The sequence below is a fragment of the Delphinus delphis genome, chromosome 7 (assembly GCF_949987515.2).
Source record: "Delphinus delphis chromosome 7, mDelDel1.2, whole genome shotgun sequence".
NCBI classification, from domain to species: Eukaryota; Metazoa; Chordata; class Mammalia; order Artiodactyla; family Delphinidae; genus Delphinus; species Delphinus delphis.
In genome coordinates, this window is record NC_082689.1 from 63102231 (window position 1) to 63125204 (window position 22974).

The 22974-nt window shown below is 38.9% G+C and overlaps 1 protein-coding gene across 2 annotated transcripts in view; it reads right to left on the minus strand.

Annotated features, from left to right (window-relative positions):
• Nucleotides 1-3677: 3677 nt before the first annotated feature.
• Nucleotides 3678-22974, minus strand: part of NOSTRIN (nitric oxide synthase trafficking) — a 63271-nt gene continuing 43974 nt past the window's right edge. For both annotated transcript variants that reach the window (XM_060016636.1, XM_060016635.1), the window contains 8 exons: nt 20935-21033; nt 20712-20837; nt 13251-13359; nt 12062-12150; nt 9123-9248; nt 8079-8193; nt 6886-6975; nt 3678-3994 (listed from right to left, as the gene is read on the minus strand). In XM_060016636.1, the coding sequence (XP_059872619.1) occupies nt 3858-3994; nt 6886-6975; nt 8079-8193; nt 9123-9248; nt 12062-12150; nt 13251-13359; nt 20712-20837; nt 20935-21033 (891 nt within the window). In that variant the 3' untranslated portion in view covers nt 3678-3857. The remainder of the gene's footprint in view (nt 3995-6885; nt 6976-8078; nt 8194-9122; nt 9249-12061; nt 12151-13250; nt 13360-20711; nt 20838-20934; nt 21034-22974) is intronic.

Sequence of the window (22974 nt, forward strand, 5' to 3'; positions counted from 1 at the left end):
TCTATAGCCATGAATTAGATTGGCTTTTAATTTTCCTTTGTATAAACTTCATGGGATGTTGGAGTCACAGTTATCCTAGGTCCTAGACCCTTGAAAATAGTTGAGATGTGTTCCTTTTTTTCTGTTTCCTCAAAAAGTTTGAATAAGACTTCCTGTTTTTGAACTCACATATAAAACTATGTGGGCCTGTGTTTTCTTTGTAGGAAGATCTTTTTAGAATGCTCGTTAAATTTTTTTAATAGTTACTGAATTATTCAGTTATTCTATTTCTTCCTGAGTTTTGATAAGGCATACGTTTTTGAGAAGTTTATTTCTTTTGCTGACATTCTTTGCAAATTAATTGGTATAAAGTTGTTGATAATATATAATTTTAGTTTTTGATATCTACTGCATCTGTAGTATGTCTACTTTTTTCTTAGAAGTAATATTTATTTATGCCTTTCTTAATTTTGCTAGAGGTTTGCTCAGTTGATTAATCCTTTCAAAGAACCAATGGATAGCTTTGTTCAACCCCTTATTTTGTTTTATATTTCATTAATTTCTGATCTTTTTCATTTCTTTTATTTGCTTTAGGTTGTTTCTGATGTTTTCATAAATTCATAATTAGGATGCTTAATTCATTAATTTTAGCCTTTCTCCTTTTCCTTATAGTACTTTTTTTAAGCTGCTTTCCTGAAACTACAGGTTTTAATACGTAGTAACTTTATTTTTTATTTCTAACATTTAAAATTTTCCATTAAGATTTATTCTTTGTCCATGTGTTATTTAGAAGTGTGTGCACATGTGCATTTGTATGTGTGCAGGGACATATACATATGTGTTCTCCAAACACACAGGGTTTTTTCACTTAACCTTTTCTTAATGATTTCTAACTTACATTGTGGTCACACAGTTTCTAGAGTCTTACTTTGTGGCCTCATATGTAATCAGTTTTTTACGTGTGTCTTTTCCAGGGGTTACGTGCAGTACTTTCTTATCTGCCCACAGCATCCAACTCACCCTTCCCACTTGCCTGACTCCTGCTCAGTTTGGACTTTCCCTGACTTCCTTGATCCTAATTAATGCCCCTCCTAAATGTTCTCATAACCTTGATACACTCCTATTATAGCATTTATCACAGTGTATTGTGTTTACTGGTCTGTTTCCCTTTCAGAAGAGAGACTAAGGGCTCTCTGAGGAAAAGGGCTCATTGTCTTTTTAGTATTGAAGTGACAGAGTGATAGTGCCCCAGCCACTCTGTATGGTAACTTCTGTTCGCCCTTCAAAATCCCACCTTCTCGTGATCCCCTGCCCCCAGGCCCATCTTCCCTGAGTTAGACATTTTTCCTACTAACATTGCCACAGGCAATGGGATGTGTTGTTATTTTGATTCTCCAAATTAGGCTGATTGATTACCCCCAAGGCCATCAAGACTTCGGGGGAGGGGAGACTTTTTCTTGGAAGCTGGAACAAGTTACATTATGCTCCAATTACTAATCAGTTAAAGCCTAAAGATACTGTACAATAAAATTTAACCCAAACTAAATATTGTATTACTTTTTGATGGATCCAAATGGATCATAATATTCATTGTGAATATTATTATGAGTAATTGAAAATGCAAAAAAAATTAATCTTTCTGGTTGACAGGATAATGGATAGTAAGCTTTTACTCTACCTGAAAGAAGACAGAGTAATGCTTTTGATATTTTTAGTGAAAATCTGGCTCAGACCTCCCTCTACTGCCTATATTTCAGGTTGTTAGTGTTGCTAAAAACTTCCTGACATGAAAACTGCCTAGTGGAGTATAATTAAGAAAGCCCAATTAAAAGTTTAAAAGTATTCATATTAAAAATTATTTTAGTCTCTGTGGAAGACTTGGGCACATCATTATTCTTACCAATATGCACTTAATTTTTACCTAAATCTAAGGCGTACCATCCGTACCTGTCCTGCCAGAAAGTTCTTCCCCTTCTAAAAAGATATCCAAGTCTGTTATCCCCAACAATATTTGTATTTTTATTTGGTTTAAGACTATAGTATTTCTTTGAAGTTTAAAAATTACGTATCATCACAGATGCAAAAAGGATTTGCAGCAACATTTTAAACCAGGAAAACCATGTATGTCTTTACAAAGTAAAACTGCTTTATGAAGAAAGAGAGGCCCCCCCCCCTTCTTTGAAAATTACTTCCAAAGAGTTTCAGGGCCCAACCACCATTATCATCACTTTCTCTATACAAATGATCGAGTGTAGGCTACAGTCAATTGCTATACAATTTTTTATCCATCAAGGCTTAATGGAAAGAAGTCAGATGAAGAGGAAATGTAAATTCAAAATCTCAGTTCATGGTCTAATGGCCTATTATTCAGCCTACTTTCTACGTGTGGAAAGTCTTCATTAATACACCATTAAGGATGACGTTAAAACTTCTGATCTGTTCTAGGCTGTAAGTAAGTTATGTCTCACATAAGAAATTTTACTTGTGCTCCTTCGGGTCTGATATCTGTATCTATAAATATCTCTATGTGTTAGTTATATCCTGCTATAGGAGTGTAATGGTGCAGAGTATAAAAAAATATATGTACCTTGGTTTGAAAATTTCCTTTGTGAAAATATAAAATTTGACAGGATAAAAAAATAAACAGAGGTAGAGGGCAGGAGAGTAATAGAATGGGTTTTAATTACTCCTTTAATGCCAGACTGTCTATTTGGCACAAAAGTAAATCTGCCCAGATGTATTATCATCAGTACCTTGACCTTCCATTCAATGGAGAGTGTGGTCTCCAGACTGACTTAGGTCATTTTCTGAAAGATGCTGCTGTACCAGTTCTCTTCATTCTAAAATGTTCCCCTCGGGAAGAGGGGAACCTTCTCATTCTCAACCTTTTCCCGTTATAGGGCATTTGAGGAAGCAGCATAAATCTCTCTAAATTTTCCATTTTGACAAGTAAATGCTAGTTTCTAGAACTTTCCATCCAAACTAGAGACTCATTAGCACTTAAAGTGTCTTTCACTAGGAAGTTGCTTAGGGTATTCCTTTCATCGTGACCTGGAAGGGAAGTGCAGAATTCCTGGTTTCTGAATTGGCGTATGAAGTTTCCAACTGGGCAAGGAGGCATGAAATTTCTGGCACTGTCTCCTTCCTAACCTTTTCCTATCTGCCTTGCTCTTATCCTCTGATCCCCAGCCGTCTCTGGCTCACACTTGACCTCACTCTAAGAGCAGTTCTGGTTGTGGGTAGAGGGTACCTCAGAAGGTCATTGGCTCAGGATGGTACTCCATTCTACCCTGAAATCCTCTGCCTGGTACATGGTCCTCGTCTACCACCCTCTCTTCCGACCACACCGCCTCTCTGCCTTGGCTCCTGGTCCTTTATTCTAACGTCCTTAACCTGGGTCTGTCTCACTGGTGCCTTGCCTGCCTGTCTCTGCTAAGCTCTTCTTCTTGGACTTGATCTGTGTTCTTCCCCATCTCCCTGACACTGCTTGACCTCTGGTGGGCCTACTGTGGCTATTTCCACCCAAGACCCCAGGAAAAAAGACATCTGTGTCCTAATCTCTGTTGTGCTACCAGAAGACTGACTTCAGGCTGAACTGCCTGGACTCAGTTTTCTCTCTCTCTGTGAGCAGAGGCTGTATTAGGTTATCTCTAGGGTCTCTTAGAATTAGAAAACTCTAGGAGCCATCAGGCCTCTTTCCCACCTCCCTTTACTCTCAATCTTCTGACTCTGTTTCAAAGAACTAAGTGCAAAGCACTGTGACATGCAGGTCACATCACCATCACCCAGTTAGAAAGACAGAAGATCACAGCATTTGTCTTTATTTGCACCACATTGTATAATTTACAGAGTGTAAGGCGATGCCTTCAGAATCTTGCTTACGCTTGTGAAGATGTGTCCCCGGCATTTGAAGGGAGTTCCTCCACATAAGCAGCAGGAAAATGGCCTTTTTTTCCCTTTAAAGAACCAAACCACCATCCTTCATCTTTCTTCTTGTGTATAGTCACAATGTCACCTGTAAAAATGCACATACATATAAACAAGTGGGTTTCTGCACTTAAGCATGTGCCCGAGTCTGATCAGTAAGACAGTTTTTAAGGAGATCCTGCTTTCAAGGAGTTACGTGGTAGCATCATTTTTCTGCATGTGATTCAGATGAAGCAAAATTTATTGACCACCTCTGCACAAAGCAGGCAGAATGCAGAGAATATTAAAAAGAGTAAGGTAATGGACAACAAGTTGTGCCATAAAATAGTTGGATTAAAAACAAAATCACTTTGGATCCTATGTCCTCGTGCTGCCTGGCTCACTTTGGATAGAGGTGATGGGTCATCCCCAAACTCTTTCTTGGTGTCTGTGCTTTAAGGGTTCCTCATGTTGGTGGCCAAAATAGTTTGGTGTGTTGACTACTAAGAGTATGTCTCAAGCTTCCAGACTTTTCTTTAGATCGAGGCAGCTTCTCTCCATTATATGAGCCAGCTTCAGAGTCCAAAGTTCCAACTCACAGCTTTGCATGACAATATAACTCCCTATTCAACAATGTAGATAATTTGAATAAAATATCAATTTGAGGAAAATACTCCTTTAAAGCAATGATTCAAATAAACAGAATTCCTAGGAAACCCATGGCTCTTCTCTAATTCTCTATTAAAAAGAAAAAAAACACATTATTCCCTGTCTTGTAAGAGAGAGTCCTTTCTCTCTGGCTGCTTCCTGTACATCAAAGTGGAAATATCCACTTCCTTAAGGATCCAAGAGCTACTTGATCTTTAAGCATCATCATGAGGTCATTTTCAGTCTTTCTTTCTTTCATTCTTCTCCCCAGTAATTTTCTTTCTAAGGCAAAGGAGACCATTGATCCCCCTTCTATCTCTCCTTAGTCACATCACTATTTATTCTTGCAGGAGATCACTCTCAGGCTAAGGTCTCCATCTAATGAGTTCTCTCAGGTCAGTAGATTGACACAGCCTACTATCGGAATTCAAACAAATAACTTAAAATTTTATCACCAGCTTCCCTAAGCCTCCAACGAACTCGTTCCATTTAAAGAACCCACAGGATATAATGTATAAGTAGGCTTTGCAACCAACAGAACTGAAGACAAGATGATCAATTTGTGTTAACTATGTAACTCAGACTCAGGACCCTGGGTTCTAGGTGGCATCTGGGAAGTGTGTTTTAATTCATATGGAAAGTGGGACTACTGCATTTCATTTACTCACTGGTGTAGGCAGCCTTAGGATGACATGATGAGTGATGAACTGACTTCTATAACACTGAAAACTTTTAAATTAAAGGCAACATTGATTTAAGATGCATGCAGGAGAGAGTCTACTTTGCTTTTTTCTTGTTTTTACTTATGTCTGAGCTACAAGGAAAAGTAACTGCCTGGAGAACTCTGACTGGCAAACTGAAAAGGAAGCACCTATGAACCAATAGCAAATACATGGTTGGCTGTTGTTTGGCTGCAAAATCCATCTCAACTTTCTGTTGGTTCTGGGCACCATGTCCTGGTCATGGATTATAAATTTTCTCCTATGACACAATTCTTTCTCACTAACCATTTCATTTCCAGATCCCTGCCTTAGCTTACCATCCAAATGTGGTTGCTAATTGGACACACAGAGAAAGTTGAGGCTGGTGACTTTTTCTTGTTTAATAATCTTGGGGTCTACACCATCCATCATATAATAACCTTTCCACGTTAAACAAAAATCTGTGACACAAAGAAGGGGGTCTGATTCCTTTAATTGGGCATAAAACCCTTTTTTGAGAGAGAAGCATGAGAAATACTAAGCTGGGAGTCCTTTGACCGGGTTTAGAACTGGCACTTAGACTAAGCCATGAGAGGAAGTCACTTCACATTCTTGTATGAGTAACTTTCTGAAAAGGAAAAAGGTGGGGCTACCTCTCTGATAACTTTCCATTACTGACGTGCTATCCCAATGGAGCACTCTGATTAAGAGCGTGACTCTGAGTTTCTGAGTCCAAATCCTGTGCCACTACTCCTGGTGACTTTAGCCAAAGTACTTAACCCTTCTGTGCCTCAGTCGCCTCAGTCATAAAATGGGCATAAATAATACCAACCTCAAACGTTTTTTAGGAATATTAAATTGGACAATGTGTTTGCAGCAATGCCTGGCCCCTAGTAAACACCAAATATGTGTTAGCTATTTTTATCATGTGAGCTTTCTTTTTGATGTGCTTTATCTTTATCTTCTAAGAAGAGTGATTATAAACCTGAACTGCTTTGACCTGGTAATAACTTTTTTTTTTCCATAGAAAACAATTTTATGGTTACCGAAAGGGAAGGGGGGTGGGATAAATTAGGAATTTGGGATTAACATATACACACTACTATATATAAAAGAGATAAACAACAAGGACCTACTGTATAGCACCTGGAATTATATTCAATATCTTGTAATAGCCTATAATGGAAAAGAATCTGAAAAAGAACATGTATGTGTGTGTATATATACAGATGTATATTATATATGTGCGTATATATATCTATACATGCATACACACATAAATATATACATGTATATGTAACTGAACCACCATGCCATACACCTGAAAATAACACAACCTTGCAAATCAATTATACTTTGACAAAAAATTAATATATAAGAGATATTCATTTGGTTAAGAGTAATACATATCCTTGTTTTTAAGACAAACTGCAATTATTTATTTATCTTTGTTCTTCAGCAAACATCTAAGAGGGAAGAAGAAACCAAAGAATAAGTAGTCAGTCAAATAATAGATTTGAACTTAGTCTGATAACAGCCAGGCTATGAATGCATGACCTGGTAATAACTTTTAAGGCTAAGACAAGAGTTTTTTTCAAGTTAAAAATTTCAATATGGGAAGGCAATTCAACTATTTGAGAATGATTCTTACCTTTTTCCAAATTCAGTTCGTCATCTTGCCTGGCTTGGAAAGAATATAAGGCCTTGCAAAGCCCATTGCCGAGCTGGGTCACACCGGAGGCTGAAAGTTGGATCAAATTATAATGACTAATGCGGGGTCAGTAGGCAAGGTGAACATGGTGGGAAGTGGTCTAGTTTTTCAGCCGTGTAGTGCAGAGCTTAAATATACTGAAATCTTCCCAAAAGGAAAGTTTATAATTGTATATAGCATTCATTCTTTGATTCAGTAACCATTTCTGATGTACATACTATGTGGACGAACTGTGTATATTACATAATCAAAAGCTCTAACATAGAAAGTAAGTCTGGACAAAAAGTTACTGTAGTATTAATAATGATGACAATTTTAAACTGTTTCCCACGTGAGCTTAATCAACATCAGTTAGCTAAGCTGTGTGGTAACTGTATTCATGTTTTGGAAAACCAGCACCAGTTTTGCCAATCAGGAATAGATAGGAGACACTTGGAGCAGGTGCTTCCTCCATCATCCCCAGGTACTTAGGGAACTGTTTCTCAATGATGCAACCACGAGTCTTTAACATACCATGTGGACTACAATGGCCTGGGTTTGATTGAAACTTTTTTGCCAAGTTCTAGTCAAGAATCTAGAGAGTCAATGTTATGGTAACTATAGTTGAACAATGACAGATGATGGGTGCTTGCGTGTGTGTGTGTGTGTGTGTGTGTGTGTTGAAAGGTAAAAGGCAGTGGGGGTGTGGATGGAAAATGACTAAGTCAGGTGGCTGAACACAGCGGATGGGTAGGCCTTGGGATCACCGTGTTTCCTGAAAAGAGGTTGGGATTTGCATGGCACTTTGGAGGAGTCTGTGGACACAAAACTGTAGAGTCCTCCCAATGTTTCCAGGCTGAGTGTGTGGGCAGCAAACTGCAGGCTGTCTGAATAACATGGAGGCCAGTGAGTGGAGGTACCTTCTCATATTAGAGAATTCTTTTCCCAACCCTCCAATCTTCTTGAGTCCTTCCCACCTTCTGGATGACATTTGCACAGAAAGCTACACATTTTAACAAATTAATCAGTCCTAATTGAAACGTAAATTTCTTTGAGCCGATTTATGTCAATGTGGCTCTGAAAATAAAATATAATTTTGGCAACGTGCTTTACTGATAGGATCCAGCCCCACATTATTCTGGGCATGAGATTACCTGTAGATGAAGAACTTGGAATTCTCTGCCCACCAGAAGATGACCTGCTCACAACATTCTCTAATCTCTTTGTCAGAAAAGGCCGAGATATTTTTACAGAACTATGTGTCTGCTGCTGTTTGAATAGTTAAAAAAAAAAAAAAAAGTCATTCTTTACAACATTGTCATCAAAAGTATGCGAAAAGTAACTATTCTGCAGCTGTTTTCCTCAGGAATTTGTTTTTCAATTGTTGGGAGGAGGGTATAAAGAAAAAATTCAATACATTCCTAAACCCTACTCTAACACATTCTTGTTTCTGAGACCTTAATATTTTCAGAATTAGACAATTACCATATTTTATAGCCTGTATTTGCAATTCTGACCTGTACCCCTAGGCCAAATAGTAACATTTCCAGCATTACTTCTACAAATTCAACTTGGTTTTAAAGCAAGTGAAATGATCATGACTCTGTGTAAACGACTGAGACCCTTTTAGAGCTTGAGTCTCTTAGAAAGAAAACTGTCCCTTCATCACAAGGTGGTTACAGCTCCTTCTTCTTGTAGGAAATGGAAAACAGCTACCTGCGTATATTCACACGCTCATCAATTCCTAGAGTGTAACACTGGGAAAATTCATGTGTGTGAATTTTTCAAATTGTGCACACGCATTCTCTACATTAGGAACTATGTTAAATGGATGAGACTACTGCATATCACAAAATCTTACAATTCAGGTCTGTATGAATACTAAGATTTTGATTTAATAGAAATTTTACTATAACCACATGTTCAAAGGATAAAGTGAGAAGTATGAGAAGGAAGAAGGAACCCAAAGTGTTTTTAACTCATTAATTTATATATGAATACAAAGCATGTATTCATTTGTGTTTAGCTCTTGTTACTGTGCTCAAAAAATAAATAAATGTATCTTAAAATTGTGCAACTGGGGATTTGAGCATATGGCATATATAATTCGTAACAGTTTTTTTGGCCTGTTGCTGCCTTAAGCCATTCCACCCAGCAAGCCCAGTCCAGAAATTATAGCCAACCTTTTAAATGCTTACCTTTTCTTTCCACTTGAAGATGGAGTTACTACAGACATGGCTGGGTTGAGGTCTTTGCTCAAGTTCTGCTAAGACGGATGACAGTTTATAGGCGTTTGCTTGCAAAAGCATTAGTTTCAAGTTATTCTGTGGATACATCATTTGACCATATGAGTAAACTTCTAGAAAATTTTGAGGCACAACTGCGTGGGTAAAGGGATATCAGGATAACTTCCAAAATGACAAAGAGGTGCAGAAAAATACACATTCAACTCATTTGCAACTCATATGCAGAAAATGCTGAAGAGAGAAAAACAATGGACACTTTAAGTAGTCTAGAGGAAAGCCTTAGTTGTTGAGTGTGTCGTATTCTAGACCCTTGTAAATAAGGTAAACCAGAAACCTTGATAGGTATATTACTCAGCATTTTGTGGCAATGAATCGCTTTACTCGAATTTCTGCTGAGGAATGAGGTAGAGAATAATAAGTGTTGATTGCAGAAGGTAGGCTTTCGGAAGGCTTTGAAGAAAGGCAATGGTGCCATGGGCACTTAACATAAAGAACAGAAGTGAACTCTTATCAATAGAATCAAACTAAAATGATGTGAGTCAGGGTTTTGTTGTTTATGTTATTGTTTCTTGAAGAGGTGAGGTCTTATATTACCCAGAAAGTCTGCAGTAACACTTCTGAAAACTAGAAACCATATTCTGGGGTATTTGAATATAAAAATAAAGACTGAAACTAAAGCTATTCTCCTAGTCTCTCCTGTTCTGATTTGACCTTGAGCTAGAAACTTTATAATGACTTCTCTGTCAAGTTGTAAATCCAATCATAGAATCTAAATATTGGAAGGGGTCTGCTTATCCAATCTTCTCCTCACCATTGTCTCTCCCTTTTCCACACTTCCCGCCTGGGGGTTCCTAATCCTAACATCCCGGCCAGGGGGTCACAGCCATGGACCAAACACCTCCAATCGATGGGGAAGGGCTCTAATCCTTAGAACAATCCAAGGTGGGATGGTGGGCAGGCTCAGCTAGGATGAAATCAAAAGTTCCCCCATAGCTTCTAGCCTCAGATCTAGTCTGCACTTGAGAGCATCACAGATCAAGTCTCTCTGCTCTGTGGTGCTCCTTCTGGTATCCAAAGACAATATCTGCTCTAAATACCTCCAGTTTCCACAACAATTTCCCGGAAACATTCTTGCTTCAAATATAGCACTTCAAGAACCAAGAGTCAATGAATTAGGAAGCATTTCTGTGAAACAGAGCTTCTCCCTGCAAGAAACCTTCTCTGCGTAACACAAAATCAGTCTACCACTATCACGAGTTTCCTTCCATTAGAGGCGGACGTGCGTGACCGAATTACACGGATATTTGGCACCTACTCTTTGAAGGCTCTTATTTGCTCCATCACTAGATCATAAACACCATAAATTCAGGGGTCAGATCATCTCCCATCTTGCATCCTCCACTGTGTGAATCAGGCCAGTTGTGTACCAAGATGATCCTAATAACGTGTTCTATGTCAATGACAAAATTTTATGCAAGAACCCAAAGAAATAAATCTTAATGCCATCATAAAATGCTCCATATGACTTTCTTTTGGTAAATATCATTTACATCGAATTAATTAACTAAACATTTTATGCTGTCACAGAAAATGTCTAACAGCCTGTTTTATAATTTTATAAAAATTGTAGCCATATGTCACTGCAAGGATATTAGACCTCTGTTCCCAAGTGAACAGAATTCAGGCCTGTCTTTTCACAGAAAGTGTCAGGTTTATTTCTGCAACACCACCTTCATTAAAGGAAGCCACTGCTAAAAAAACAGATAAACTGTACCTGGCTGCATCTGTCTACTTTTACCAAAGAACTACTGAAATTGCTCATTTGGACAGAATTATTAGGTACCTACTTTTACAAGAGAGTTGTTTAGACTACGTGCAAGGTAAGGAAAGCTGGTTCAGCTTCCTGGATCCTTCAAAACATTGATAAAATTTTGATCTCTTCCTGAATTCTTCTCAGATTAACCGCAGTCAACTTCCTCTCCAATCACAGCAGAAACCCTGTATCTTGTACACATAGGTCATAGTATCTGTTCATTTTTATTCCTGTTTAAAATTCATGGGCCTTTACTAACTGCCCTTATAATGTGGGTTCTTCTGAAGAGGCTGCATTGCCCACAAATCCCAACAAATGTCTCGGGGCTGCCGCAGTCCAGCCTTTCAGCTACAAGGCCCGGAGGTGCCTCTCCCTGCCCTCCGCTGACAGTATGTCCCCCTTCCTTCAAAACAGCCTTGGCCTCTGAAGTTTTTTTCCTTGTTTCCCTGGAAGCTCTTGCCTCACACCCCAGTCGGCCATCTTCCTTCTGTGTGGCCACATCTCTCCTTTCCCCTGTTATACTCGGAAGACCCTGATGTTAGCTCAAGGATGAATGGAAAACAGCATCTCAATGATAATTACCAGGATTTCAATTCTCCTCTGTGCCCTGTGCTAGCATTTTCTAAATAATGCATCATCCTCACAAAACCCCTTAGGTAGCAACATCCCTCTTTAAAGATGAGAAAACTAAACTTGTCCCAGGTCCCTGTAAAAGGCAGAGCTAGATGCAGGCCTCTCTGAATGCAGACGCTGTGTTTTTGGTCACGTCTGTTAACTGGAGTAAAGTACACATGGTCTTCAGACCTTACTTGAATGATTCTATTTGGGGGAATTCTATTTTAGGCACCTTTTTTTTCCCCCCTGGGAGGACACTAAATCAAACATTTCTAAGTAGCTGGATTTTTCCAGATTCCTCAAACCACTTGTCAAGGAGCTGAGTGTACAAGCTCTCTGACTAGACTGTTCTATGTCATGAGAAAGGAAAGGCAAACAGAGGTCAAATGGTCCAGAAAACAAGCATTCCCAAAATAGCTCCTTCATCATTAAATCTAGGAAATGGCATTCTGCAAATGTTTACCTCGTCCATTAAGGCTGCTGTGCTTTTTTGGCTCTCTGTGTCTGAGAAGCAGGGGTGGCTGGAGTATGCTTTCAGCATTCGTTCCAGGCCTGAAAGTGAAATAAGGCTGTCAGTCTCTGTTCCTCTGGTCCTAGTGGGACACAACTGGCAGGTGGTTATACTCGGAGGGAGCCTGAGCCCAGAAGTGATGCCGGGAGCATTTCCCAAATGGCTGGGCCTGTTTCTGTGTGTAGTTGTTACTAAATTTTACTGAATGGGTGACCTGTACCTTCATTTAATGGGATTTGAGAAATGCAGGTGCTTAAGGAGTCTTGATTGTTATTTTTCAAGATGAGATTTTGCATCCTCCTTGTTGACCCATTCCATGGTGGCTTCCTAACATTTACCCCCATGTTAAGCTCTCCTCCACTGATATTTACATTCTAAACATTTTGCTCTCTTGGATTTCCTCTCAAGTATTACATTGCAACAGGGTTCTCTGGTCCACATAAAATAAGCTCTACATATCAGAATCATAAAAGTAGAGTTGTTTTTATTACCTGTAACACTTCAGAGCTGCTTCACGTTCTCACATACCTAACGTCTAAGTATAGGATTTAATTTGAATGACTTTCACATCATTCAGGAAGTTAGTTTAAAAAGAAACAAACAAGTGGTGATCATTCTGTAATGTATAGAAATACTGAATCATTATGTTGTGCACCTAGAACTAATGTAGTGTTGTACGTCAATTATACTTCAATTAAAAAATTTTATATAAATTTAAAAAATTTAAAAACAACCTATTAGCACCCCCCCAATAGAATAAAATAAAATAATATGGGGGAAATAAATAAATAAACACAAGAAAATGAAAAGCCTTGTACACAGGAGGTTTACTGTGTTTTAAACCAAACAAATTGTCCCTCATATCAGCCAATTTCAGGAACACTGTAAAATGCTACACTTCTGGAAATGGTGGTATAGTACTTGTATAGATCTCACAGACCAGAATGTCATTTTCAATTTTTTTTGCTCTCTCCTTGCTTTTTCATTTTTCTTTATTCACACAAATTAGGTTTTATATTTGGTCTTTTAAATGAGATGATCTCTGCACCAGTCAGCAAAAGCAGAATCACCCTAACTTTGGATGAAACCTCCGAATAGAATACTTTCCCTTACCAGGCCAGTCAAAGAGGTAATTACACACCTTCCTGGTCTCGCGAGGCTTTTTCAATATCTTTTTGCAGTCTCAACAGTTTTGACTTTATTGAAGATGCCTGTCGCTCTTTACTCATTGCATTTTTAGGATCTTCTTCCTTTAGGAAAAAAAAAAGGAAGTTTAACAATTTAAAGGGAAAAAAGTAATAGTTGCTACTCCTAGTTGCACTGAGACTTTCACTGACTGTATTCAATTTTAACTTGATGGAAGAAAAAAGAAAAAAAAAATAAAAGCAGGGTGACCTCTGGTTTTCTACAAATTGGTCTACCTTTTCTAGACCTACTGAATAAGAAGACAGCTCCTCGTTTACAACTTGTAAGTGTATAGCTGAGCACTTTCTTTAATAGATAAAAATTATTCTTGGAGGGTGAACATTACTATGGCTATTTCATAGGAGCATGTGGCTCACCAAGGGAAGGGGCATGAAAGCTTCAAGGAGACTAGCTGACTTAACCAGCACATTTCAGTTGAGGGGTAGGAGGGCAAAGGGTACTCCTTGCCAGAGAAATGGCACAAGCAAAGGACAGAGGGAGAGTTGTGTGAAATGTATGGGGAACAATAAACAGACCAGTTGCTTGAGCAAATGTAGTGGAAGAAAAAATTGTCTAAGTAGTTTAGGTCAGATTTTCAGGCTGAAGTAGGGATTTTATCATGTAGGTTATGAGAACCATTAACAATAGCAGAGCTTTCATATACATTATTTCCAGAGTTGAAAGAAAAAAAAGGATGTTAGGACACAGTTTAAATGCCTAGTAACAAGTCAAAGCAAATATCCTACAGTGATATGCAACTTAATTAAAACCTTTATGTGAAAAGAGAAAAAGGATGTTAGGGTCAGGTTGGGAGGTGGCTGAACATAAGTGCAGTAGATGGACAGAAACCTTGGAGAAAGGGAAAACTGATGACTGAAGATGGAAGTGCAGGAGCCAGGACTTATCTGGTAGGAAGGAGAAAAGCGAGGACCCTGAATATTGGTGGAGAGATTAGCTTTAGATAGACTGTCCTGAAGAAAGAGAAGAGAAGATTTAGAGCAAAGAGAATAATAGCCTTTACAAAAATATAATGTAGAGACTAAAATATTTAATATACATACTGTGTATTATATATTATAAAAATTTTCTCTATATCCTTTATTACATGTGACTCTTTGTGATTCTTGTAACAACTGGACGAGATTGGTTTTATTTTCCCCATTTTACCTGTGACACTCAGAAATAAATGAAGGCCCAAGACGAAACAGCTAGTAAGTAATTACTGATGAAACCCAACTCCTGTGACTCCCAATTCTCCACCAGAGTCCACTCCTTCACATGTCTGCCTGAGGCTGAGGCCCAAGCTGACGTTACCTCTGCAGGTGAGCTCCGAGTGAACTGCAAGGATGCTTCAGTCCAACCCTCAGTCCTTCCTTGCTGGAGGAATGCACCTCATAATCTGACTCTCATGCCAGTCCAAGACTTCATTTGGTTTCTTTGGGGATGCCTATATTGTTCACAAATGTATTGCCACGGATAGATCACTACTGGATCAACTTGAGACAGATTAAACTGCCGTCGTTAACTTTCTTAAATTTGTCCTTCTCTTTCAAAAATTTGTCAGAAAGAAGATCAAAACCAGAGGAGGCATTTAAACTGCAGATACAATCTTTAGAACATGGCCTTTACAGTAACCTTACAAATATTTTTCACACTGATCACCAGCCCTCCAATATTCACATTCAGATAGTTCTCCTGTCTTACCCTCGTCCATGTACATTTCATAGCACTCTATAAAAGCCAGTCTACACTTATTGCCAATGACTATAAAGTCAGATTTTGGAGGTGTTTTGCTTTAAGAATATTAGGACAATCCTATTCACCCATTTGGAGATACAGTCCATTCTCTTAGACAACAGATACATAGTCGTTAGTTCTGCTGCACTGAAATGGCATAGAAACCAAAAATTCCCATGGGCACATCAAATAAGATAAACCATTGTGGCTATTTCTTTACATTTCAATAGGAGCTTAGTCAAATTTTCAAGGAGAATGACCCTTATTTTATTGACAGGTTAGCTGATAGAGGCATTTTTACAAGAAAGTAATAGATATATTTTATTGTACATTTTCCCATCTCAGTGATCACCTACATGGTTTGGAAGAAAAAAAAAAAAAGTACTTTCCCCATGTAATCAAATCTTCCTTTCCACTTCCATCTCTACCTTTGTTTCCGCTTTAACAGACATTGCTATTGCTAATTTGCTTTGCCTTTGCCAGGGTCGGAAAAAAAGATTCAATTAAAGAAACAGCCAGCCACTTATTGCTGTTTAGATGGTGGGAAGGAGAAAGCCGGTCAGAATTCATTATTATGTCAGATCTAACTGCCTTCCCCTCTCCCCTCATCTCTTGTTCCCTGAGTGGGGGTCCTGGGATGTTGGTTTTGGCTATACTTTTATAGGAGGACATGACCAGTGGTCCAGTTTTACACAGAGAGAGGGGTGAGCCTCCCAGACTGGACCTTGGAAGTTGAGTGAAATACAGCAGAGGGCTCAGGAAGGAGCAACCAGGAGTTTTTCCTGCAGATTTTGGTAATTAACGATCAGCATCTAGAACACTACAATTAAAACTAACAAGAGGGGAGTGAAGGACAAAATCTTTGAGGCATGACCTGACCCAAGAAGATAGAGAATTTAGCCCAAGAGAGCAAACAGGCAAGATGTGTGGGCTCTGACCAGGGACAATGATCAGTTTTTAGCAAGGAAGGTCATGTGATAGTAATCACCTAAATGTCCTCAAAATAAGCCTCTGGAATGGCAATTAATTTATGACAAAGGAGGAAGAATATACAATGAGAAAAAGCCTCTTCAAAAAATGGTGTTGGGGGCTTCCCTGGTGGCACAGTGGTTGGGGGTCCGCCAGCCGATGCAGGGGATGCGGGTTCGTGCCCTGGTCCGGGAGGATCCCACATGCCGCGGAGCGGCTGGGCCCGTGAGCCATGGCCGCTGCGCCTGCGCATCTGGAGCCTGTGCCCCGCAACGGGAGAGGCCACAACAGGGACAGGCCCGCGTACCACAAAAAAAAAAAAAAAAAAAAAAAATGGTGCTGGGAAAACTGGACACCTACATGCAAAAGAATCAAACTGGCTTACTTTCTCTCACCATATATAAAAATAAACTCAAAATGGCTTAAAGACTTAAACATAAGACATAACACCATAAAACTCCTAGAAGAGAACACAGGCAAAACATTCTCCGACATAAATTGTACCAATGTTTTCTTAGGTCAGTCTCCCAAGGCAATAGAAATAAAAACAAAAATAAACAAATGAGAACTAGTCAAACTTACAAGCTTTTTCACAGCAAAGGAAAGCATAAACAAAACGAAGAAACAACCTACAGAATGGGAGAAAATATTTGCAAAAGATGCGAACGACAAGGGCTTAATTTCCAAAATATACAAGCAGCTCATACAACTCAACAACAAGAAAACAAAAAACCCAATCCAAAAATGGGCAGAAGACCTAAAGAGACATTTCTCCAAAGAAGACATATAGATGGCCAACAGGCACAAGAAAGGATGTTCAACATCACTAATTATCAGAGAAACACAAATCAAAACTAAAATGAGGTATCACCTCACACCAGTCAGAATGGCCATCATTAAAAAGTCTACAAATAACAAATGCTGGAGAGGGTGTGGAGAAAAGGGAACTCTCATACACTGTTGGTGGGAATGTAAGTTGGTGCAGCCACTGTGGAAAACAGTATAGAGTTTCCTCAGAAAACTAAAAATAGAATTACCATATAATCCAGCAATCCCACTCCTGGGCATATATCCAGACAAAACTGTAATTCAAAAAGATACATGCGCCCCTATGTTCACAGCAGCACTATTCACAATAGCCAAGACATGGAAACAACCTAAATGTCCACTGACAGACAAATGGATAAAGAATACGTGGTACATATATACAATGTATATACTACTTACCATAAAAAGAACAGAAAAATGCCATTTGCAGCAACATGGATGCAACTAGAGACTATCATAATAAGTGTAGTAAGTCAGAAAGAGAAAGACAAATACCATATGATATCACTTATATGTGGAATCTAAAATATGACACAAATAAACCTATCTACAGAACAGAAACGTAAAATAGATAGCTAGTGGGAAGCAGCCGCATAGCACAGGGAAATCAGCTCGGTGCTTTGTGACCACCTAGAGGGGTAGGATAGGGAGAGTGGGAGGGAGGGAGACGCAAGAGGGAAGAGATATGGGAACATATGTATATGTATAACTGATTCACTTTGTTATAAAGCAGAAACTAACACACCATTGTAAAGCAATTATACTCCAATAAAGATGTAAAAAAATATATATTGAAAAAACGAAGAAAATGAAAACACTGACAACAACAACAACAAAACCAGAATTATGGACATAGAAAACTGACTGGTGGTTGCCAAGGGGAAGGGGGATGGGGAAGGGATGGAGTGGGAGTTTGGGTTAGCAGATGTCAGCTTTTATATATAGACTAGATAAACAACAAGGTCCTACCGTATAGCACAGAGGACTATATTCAATATCCTATGATAAACCATAATGGAAAAGAACATAAAGAAAGAATATATATATATGTATAACTGAATCACTTTGCTGTATAGCAGTAATTAACACAACATTATAAATCAACTATACTTCAATAAAAAATTAATAAACTCAAAATAGATTAAAAACTTAAATGTAAGACTTGAAACCATAAAACTTCTAGAAGAAAACACAGGCAGAACATTCTTTGACACTGGTCTTAACAATATTTTTTTTGAATATGTCTCAGGCAAGGGGAAGAAAAGCAAAAATAAACAAATGAGACTACATCAAACTAAAAACTTTTGCACAGTGGAAGAAACGTCAACAAAACACAAATGAAACTTCCAACAAAATGAAAAGGCTACCTACTGAATGGGAGAAGAAATTTGCAAATGATTTGTCTGACAAGGGGTTAATATCCAAAATATACAAGGAACTCATACAACTCAACATCAAAAAAACCAAACAACCCAATTAAAAACTGGGCAGAGGACCTGAATAGACATTTTTCCAGAGAAGACGTACACATGGCTAACAGGCACATGAAAAGATGCTCAACATTACTAATCATCAGGGAAATGCAAATCAGAACCACAGTGAGCTATCACCTCACACCTGTCAGAACGGCCATCATTAAAAAGACAACAAATAAGTGTTGGTGAGGATATGGGGAAAAGGGAACTGTGGTACACTGTTGGTAGAAACTACCATACAATCCAGCAGTTCTACTCCTGGGTATATACCTGACGAAAGCAAAAACATTAATTTGAAAAGATATATGCACCCCAGTGTTCATTGCAGCATTACTTACAATAGCCAAGATACTGAAGCAACCTAAGTTCCCATCAATAGATGAATGGATAAAGAAGATTTGTCATATATATAATGGAATATTACTCAGCCACAAAAAAGAATGAAATCTTGCCATTTGTGACAACATGGATGGACCTAGAAGGTATTATTCTAAATGAAATAAGCCAGACAGAGAAAAACAAATATTGCATGATTTCACTTACAGTGGAATCTAAAAAAACAAAGGAACAAACACAACTAAACAAAAACAGAATCATAGGTATAGAGAACAAACAGGTGGTTGACGGGGAGAGGGTAGAGGAAGAAAGAAATAGGTGAGAGAGATTTAAGAGGTACAAACTTTCAGTTACACAATAAATGAATCATAGGTATGAAATGTACATTGTGGGGAATATTAGTCAATAATAATGTGATAACTTTGTAGGGTTACAGATAACAACTAACTTTATCATGGTGATCATTTTGTAATGTATAGAAATATCGAATCACTGTATTGTGGTCCAGGAACTAACATCATGTTGTAGGTCAATTATACTTCAAAAACAAACAAGCTCATAGAAAAAGATCAGATTTGTGGTTACCCGAGGTGGGCGCTGGGGAGAGGAGGAATTGGATGAAGGTGGTCAAAAGGTACAAACTTCCAGTTACAAGATAAGTAAGTACTGGGCATGTAACGCACAGCATGATAATAGAATGAACACTGCTGTGTGTTATATATGAAAGCTGTTAGGATAGTAAACCCTAAGAGTTCTCATCACAAGGAAAAAGTTTTTTTTTCTATTTTTTTAAGGTTCTATCTATATGAGAACGGATGTTCACTAAACTCGTGTAATCATTTCATGATGTATGTAAGTCAAATCATTATGCTGTACACCTGAAACATACAGTGCTGTACACCTGAAACATACAGTGCTGTATGTTCATTATATCTCAATAAAACCAGAAGAAAAAAGAAAAGATATAATCCTCTAATTAGGTTAAAGTTTTTCAAAGGCAAGGACCAGAAAATAATTTGCACCTCCTAAGATTCATGCCTCTGTGTGATCCCTTCCCCTTGAGTGTGGGCTGTTTATTGACTTGCTTCTAACAAATAGAATCTGATGAGATGTCACTTCTGAGATTAGCTTATAAAAGACTATGCTTCCATCTTGGACACTCTGGCTCTGTCTCTCCTGCATTGCTAGTTCCAGGGGAAGCAGGCTGATATGCTGTGAGCTCTCCATAGATGGAGAGACCCACACGGCAAGGAACTGATATCTCCAGCTAAAACCGTTCCCCAGGACCAGAGGCTTGCCATCAGCCACGTGAGTGAGCTTAGAAGCGGATCATCTCCCAGTAGAGCACTGAGATGTCTGCGGTCCCAGCTGACACCTTGATTACAGCCCTGTGTGGGACTCGGGCACCCAGCTAACCCACACCTGGATTTCTGACCCACAGAAACTCTGAGATAATAAATGTTTGCTTCAGGCTGTTGAGTTTGGGGGTAAGTTGTTATGCAGCAAACCAATGTGATACACAGTATTTATAGAGTGTGAAGATTCAGTCTTGGGGGGAGGGACAGATCAGGAGTTTGGGATTGACATGTACACACTGCTATATTTAAAATAACCAACAAGGACCTACTGTATAGCACAGGGAACTCCGCTCAGTACTCTGTAATAACCTAAATGGGAAAAGAATTTATAAAGGAATAGATACATGTATATGTATAACTGAATCACTTCGCTGTACACCTGAAACTAACACAACGTTGTTAATCAACTATGTTCCAATATAAAATTAAAAAATTTTTTTAAATTAAAAAAGTAAATGAAATAAAATATTTCCTTCAAAAAAAAAAAAAGATTCAGGCTAAAACCCTGTTTGGAGTTCTTCCCTTGCAGAGAATACCAAAGACAGGTTTGCATTGCCCAGTCTGTAAACCACACAGTTTTTAAATTTATACGGACTGTGAAAAAGTCAATATTTTTGTTTCCTTTACAATTGCTCTCAATTCTTTTCAAAATGAATCCCTCAGTATATGACTAAGGTTTCCCATGAATGAAACTTCCTTCCATCCCATACTTACAAAGTAATCAGTTAATAGGAACTCAGATTTATTTTCTGTAGATGAAACTGCGGTTTCTTCCACGAGAGCCTGGATATCATTTTCGACATCTATCTTGCTGATGGCACAGTGGATCTGCGTGTGGCACTGCAATGCCGAGGAAAGCAGAACAAGGTTGCAGAGGACATGTTTCCCGCCAGTTCTTACCATGCATACCAGAGATGGCGAATTCTTTACTACTCACTGTGGTCAGGGTTTGGCCAAAAACAGAAATATGTTGTGAGTACTGGTTTAAGTTATTGCATAAGAGTTGAATTCTTTCCTTCTCCAGCTCCAGGATGCTCTGAGAAGGATGAAAAATGAGATTAGATCAGCCCACTGTTATACAAAACTGAAGTCACCCACTAAGCACAAACACAACGAAGAAAGTCTGAGTGAGCCGTCCTGTCTGTGCCTCTTGATTACATTATATGCACATTGTGGAGGGGGTAGTTTCCCAGGACAGGAATGTGATTTGATGTCTGTCTTATTTTATCCTCCATTAGGATCAATTTAACTCACACACTTTCTCCAGGCTTTTGTGGGCCAAAAAGCACATAGGTAGATGCCACAGGTTACCTGATGTTCACGAAGAAGGGGGAGAAAGGAATCATTTGAAAAGAATCTGTGGGTTCCAAAAAAAGAATGAAGCCCAGTAAAACCCACGTCTGTATCTTGGAAATGCAGTCAGACACTAAGTATTTCTAGAATTGTTTGCAGCACATACAAGGCATTCTGCAGGTTCCGGCAGGGACAACGATGATGAGATGCAAATTCTCTGCTTAAGGAAATTATGTGATGAGAGCAGAAGCTTAAAGTCTGATCAATTCATCATCCTGACCTAAAATTAGGCCTGGGGGTCAGAGACCACTCTTGGAAGGTGGCAACACAGCCTCCCTGTTTTATGCGGGATGACAAAAATTCCACTTTTAGAGTTTTATGGCTTTTAGCTAGGAAGAGTAAATAAAGTAAGGGAGGTCACATTTGCCTTGTCAGCCATTAACATTTTAGAAAAAGTTAGTTATTTGACTCTCACCCCTCACTGCTAGCTGAGCTACAGACTGTTTGTTTTGAGGAAATACAGGGACGCTCAGCAACTAGGCATTGTTCAAGAAGGCTGGGTCAAGTGGAAATGCAGGGGGCATTCCTAAGCCTTGTGAGGGCCATAGGAGGCTGCTGGGTATGTGCCCAGAAGCCCATGGGCTTCGACAGAGGTGGCAAGAGTCCAAGACAACATGCCTCATCCCGTTTCTGTAAGGACAAGGCCTGGGCTTTCCCCCTTTATCCAGAGGCTAGGTTGGTTCCTTTCATACCCGCCATCCCACCCTGCTTCTTCCCACACAGTAAAGAGTACTCATCAATAGTCTTTCCTGAAGAAGAAAGCCTTCTTGGGCAAATTGGTGGGTGGCATTATCGTGGAAGTAAGAAGGGCGGACTGTGTCTCAAGGCCTTTGGTAGGGTGGAGGTGGGGAGACATCACAAAGGCCACTGGCTTCTCCCATCCTGTCTTTCAGCACACCTGCAGGGGCCACTAGCCTGTCCAGCCTGGTGTTCCTTTATACCCTTGTGTGTAGACTGCGTTCACATCCTGCTGTTATTTAATCTATGGTATATAATCATTAAATTTTCAAGAAATTTATTTGTGTAATAGTTACATAAAGTTTACCTGTTAACCAGTTTTAAGTGTACAGTTCAGTTAAGTCCGTTCACATCATTGTGAAACCATCACCACTACTCATATCCAGAACTTTTTTCATCTTGCAAAACTGAAGCTCTGTACCCATTGACAATAATTCCCCATTCTCTCTCCCCTCATCTCCCCTGGCAGCCACCATTCTACTTGTTGTCTTCCATGAATTTGACTACCCTAGGTATCTCTTATAAGAGGAATCATACAATATTTGTCTTTTTGTGTCTGGTTTATTTCACTTAGCATAAAGTCTTCAATATTCATGCACATTGTAGCCTGTGTCAGAATTTCCTTCTTTTTTAAGGCTGAATAATGTTCCATTGTCTGTACTTACCACAGTTTGTTTACTAGTATATAGTCATTTTAATGCTGCTATTAAATGCAAGTGGTAAGAAGCTGGCAGTAACTGTGAACATCTGTGTCAACCACATGCAGATTTCAATTCTGTACCAAGTGTCCTGACATTTGAATCGGGAAGCCTAGAGCTCTGTTCCCCCATGGCTACCTTTTTTGTCTAGTCAGAAGCTGCATAATTTTTGTAAGTCAATGGGAATG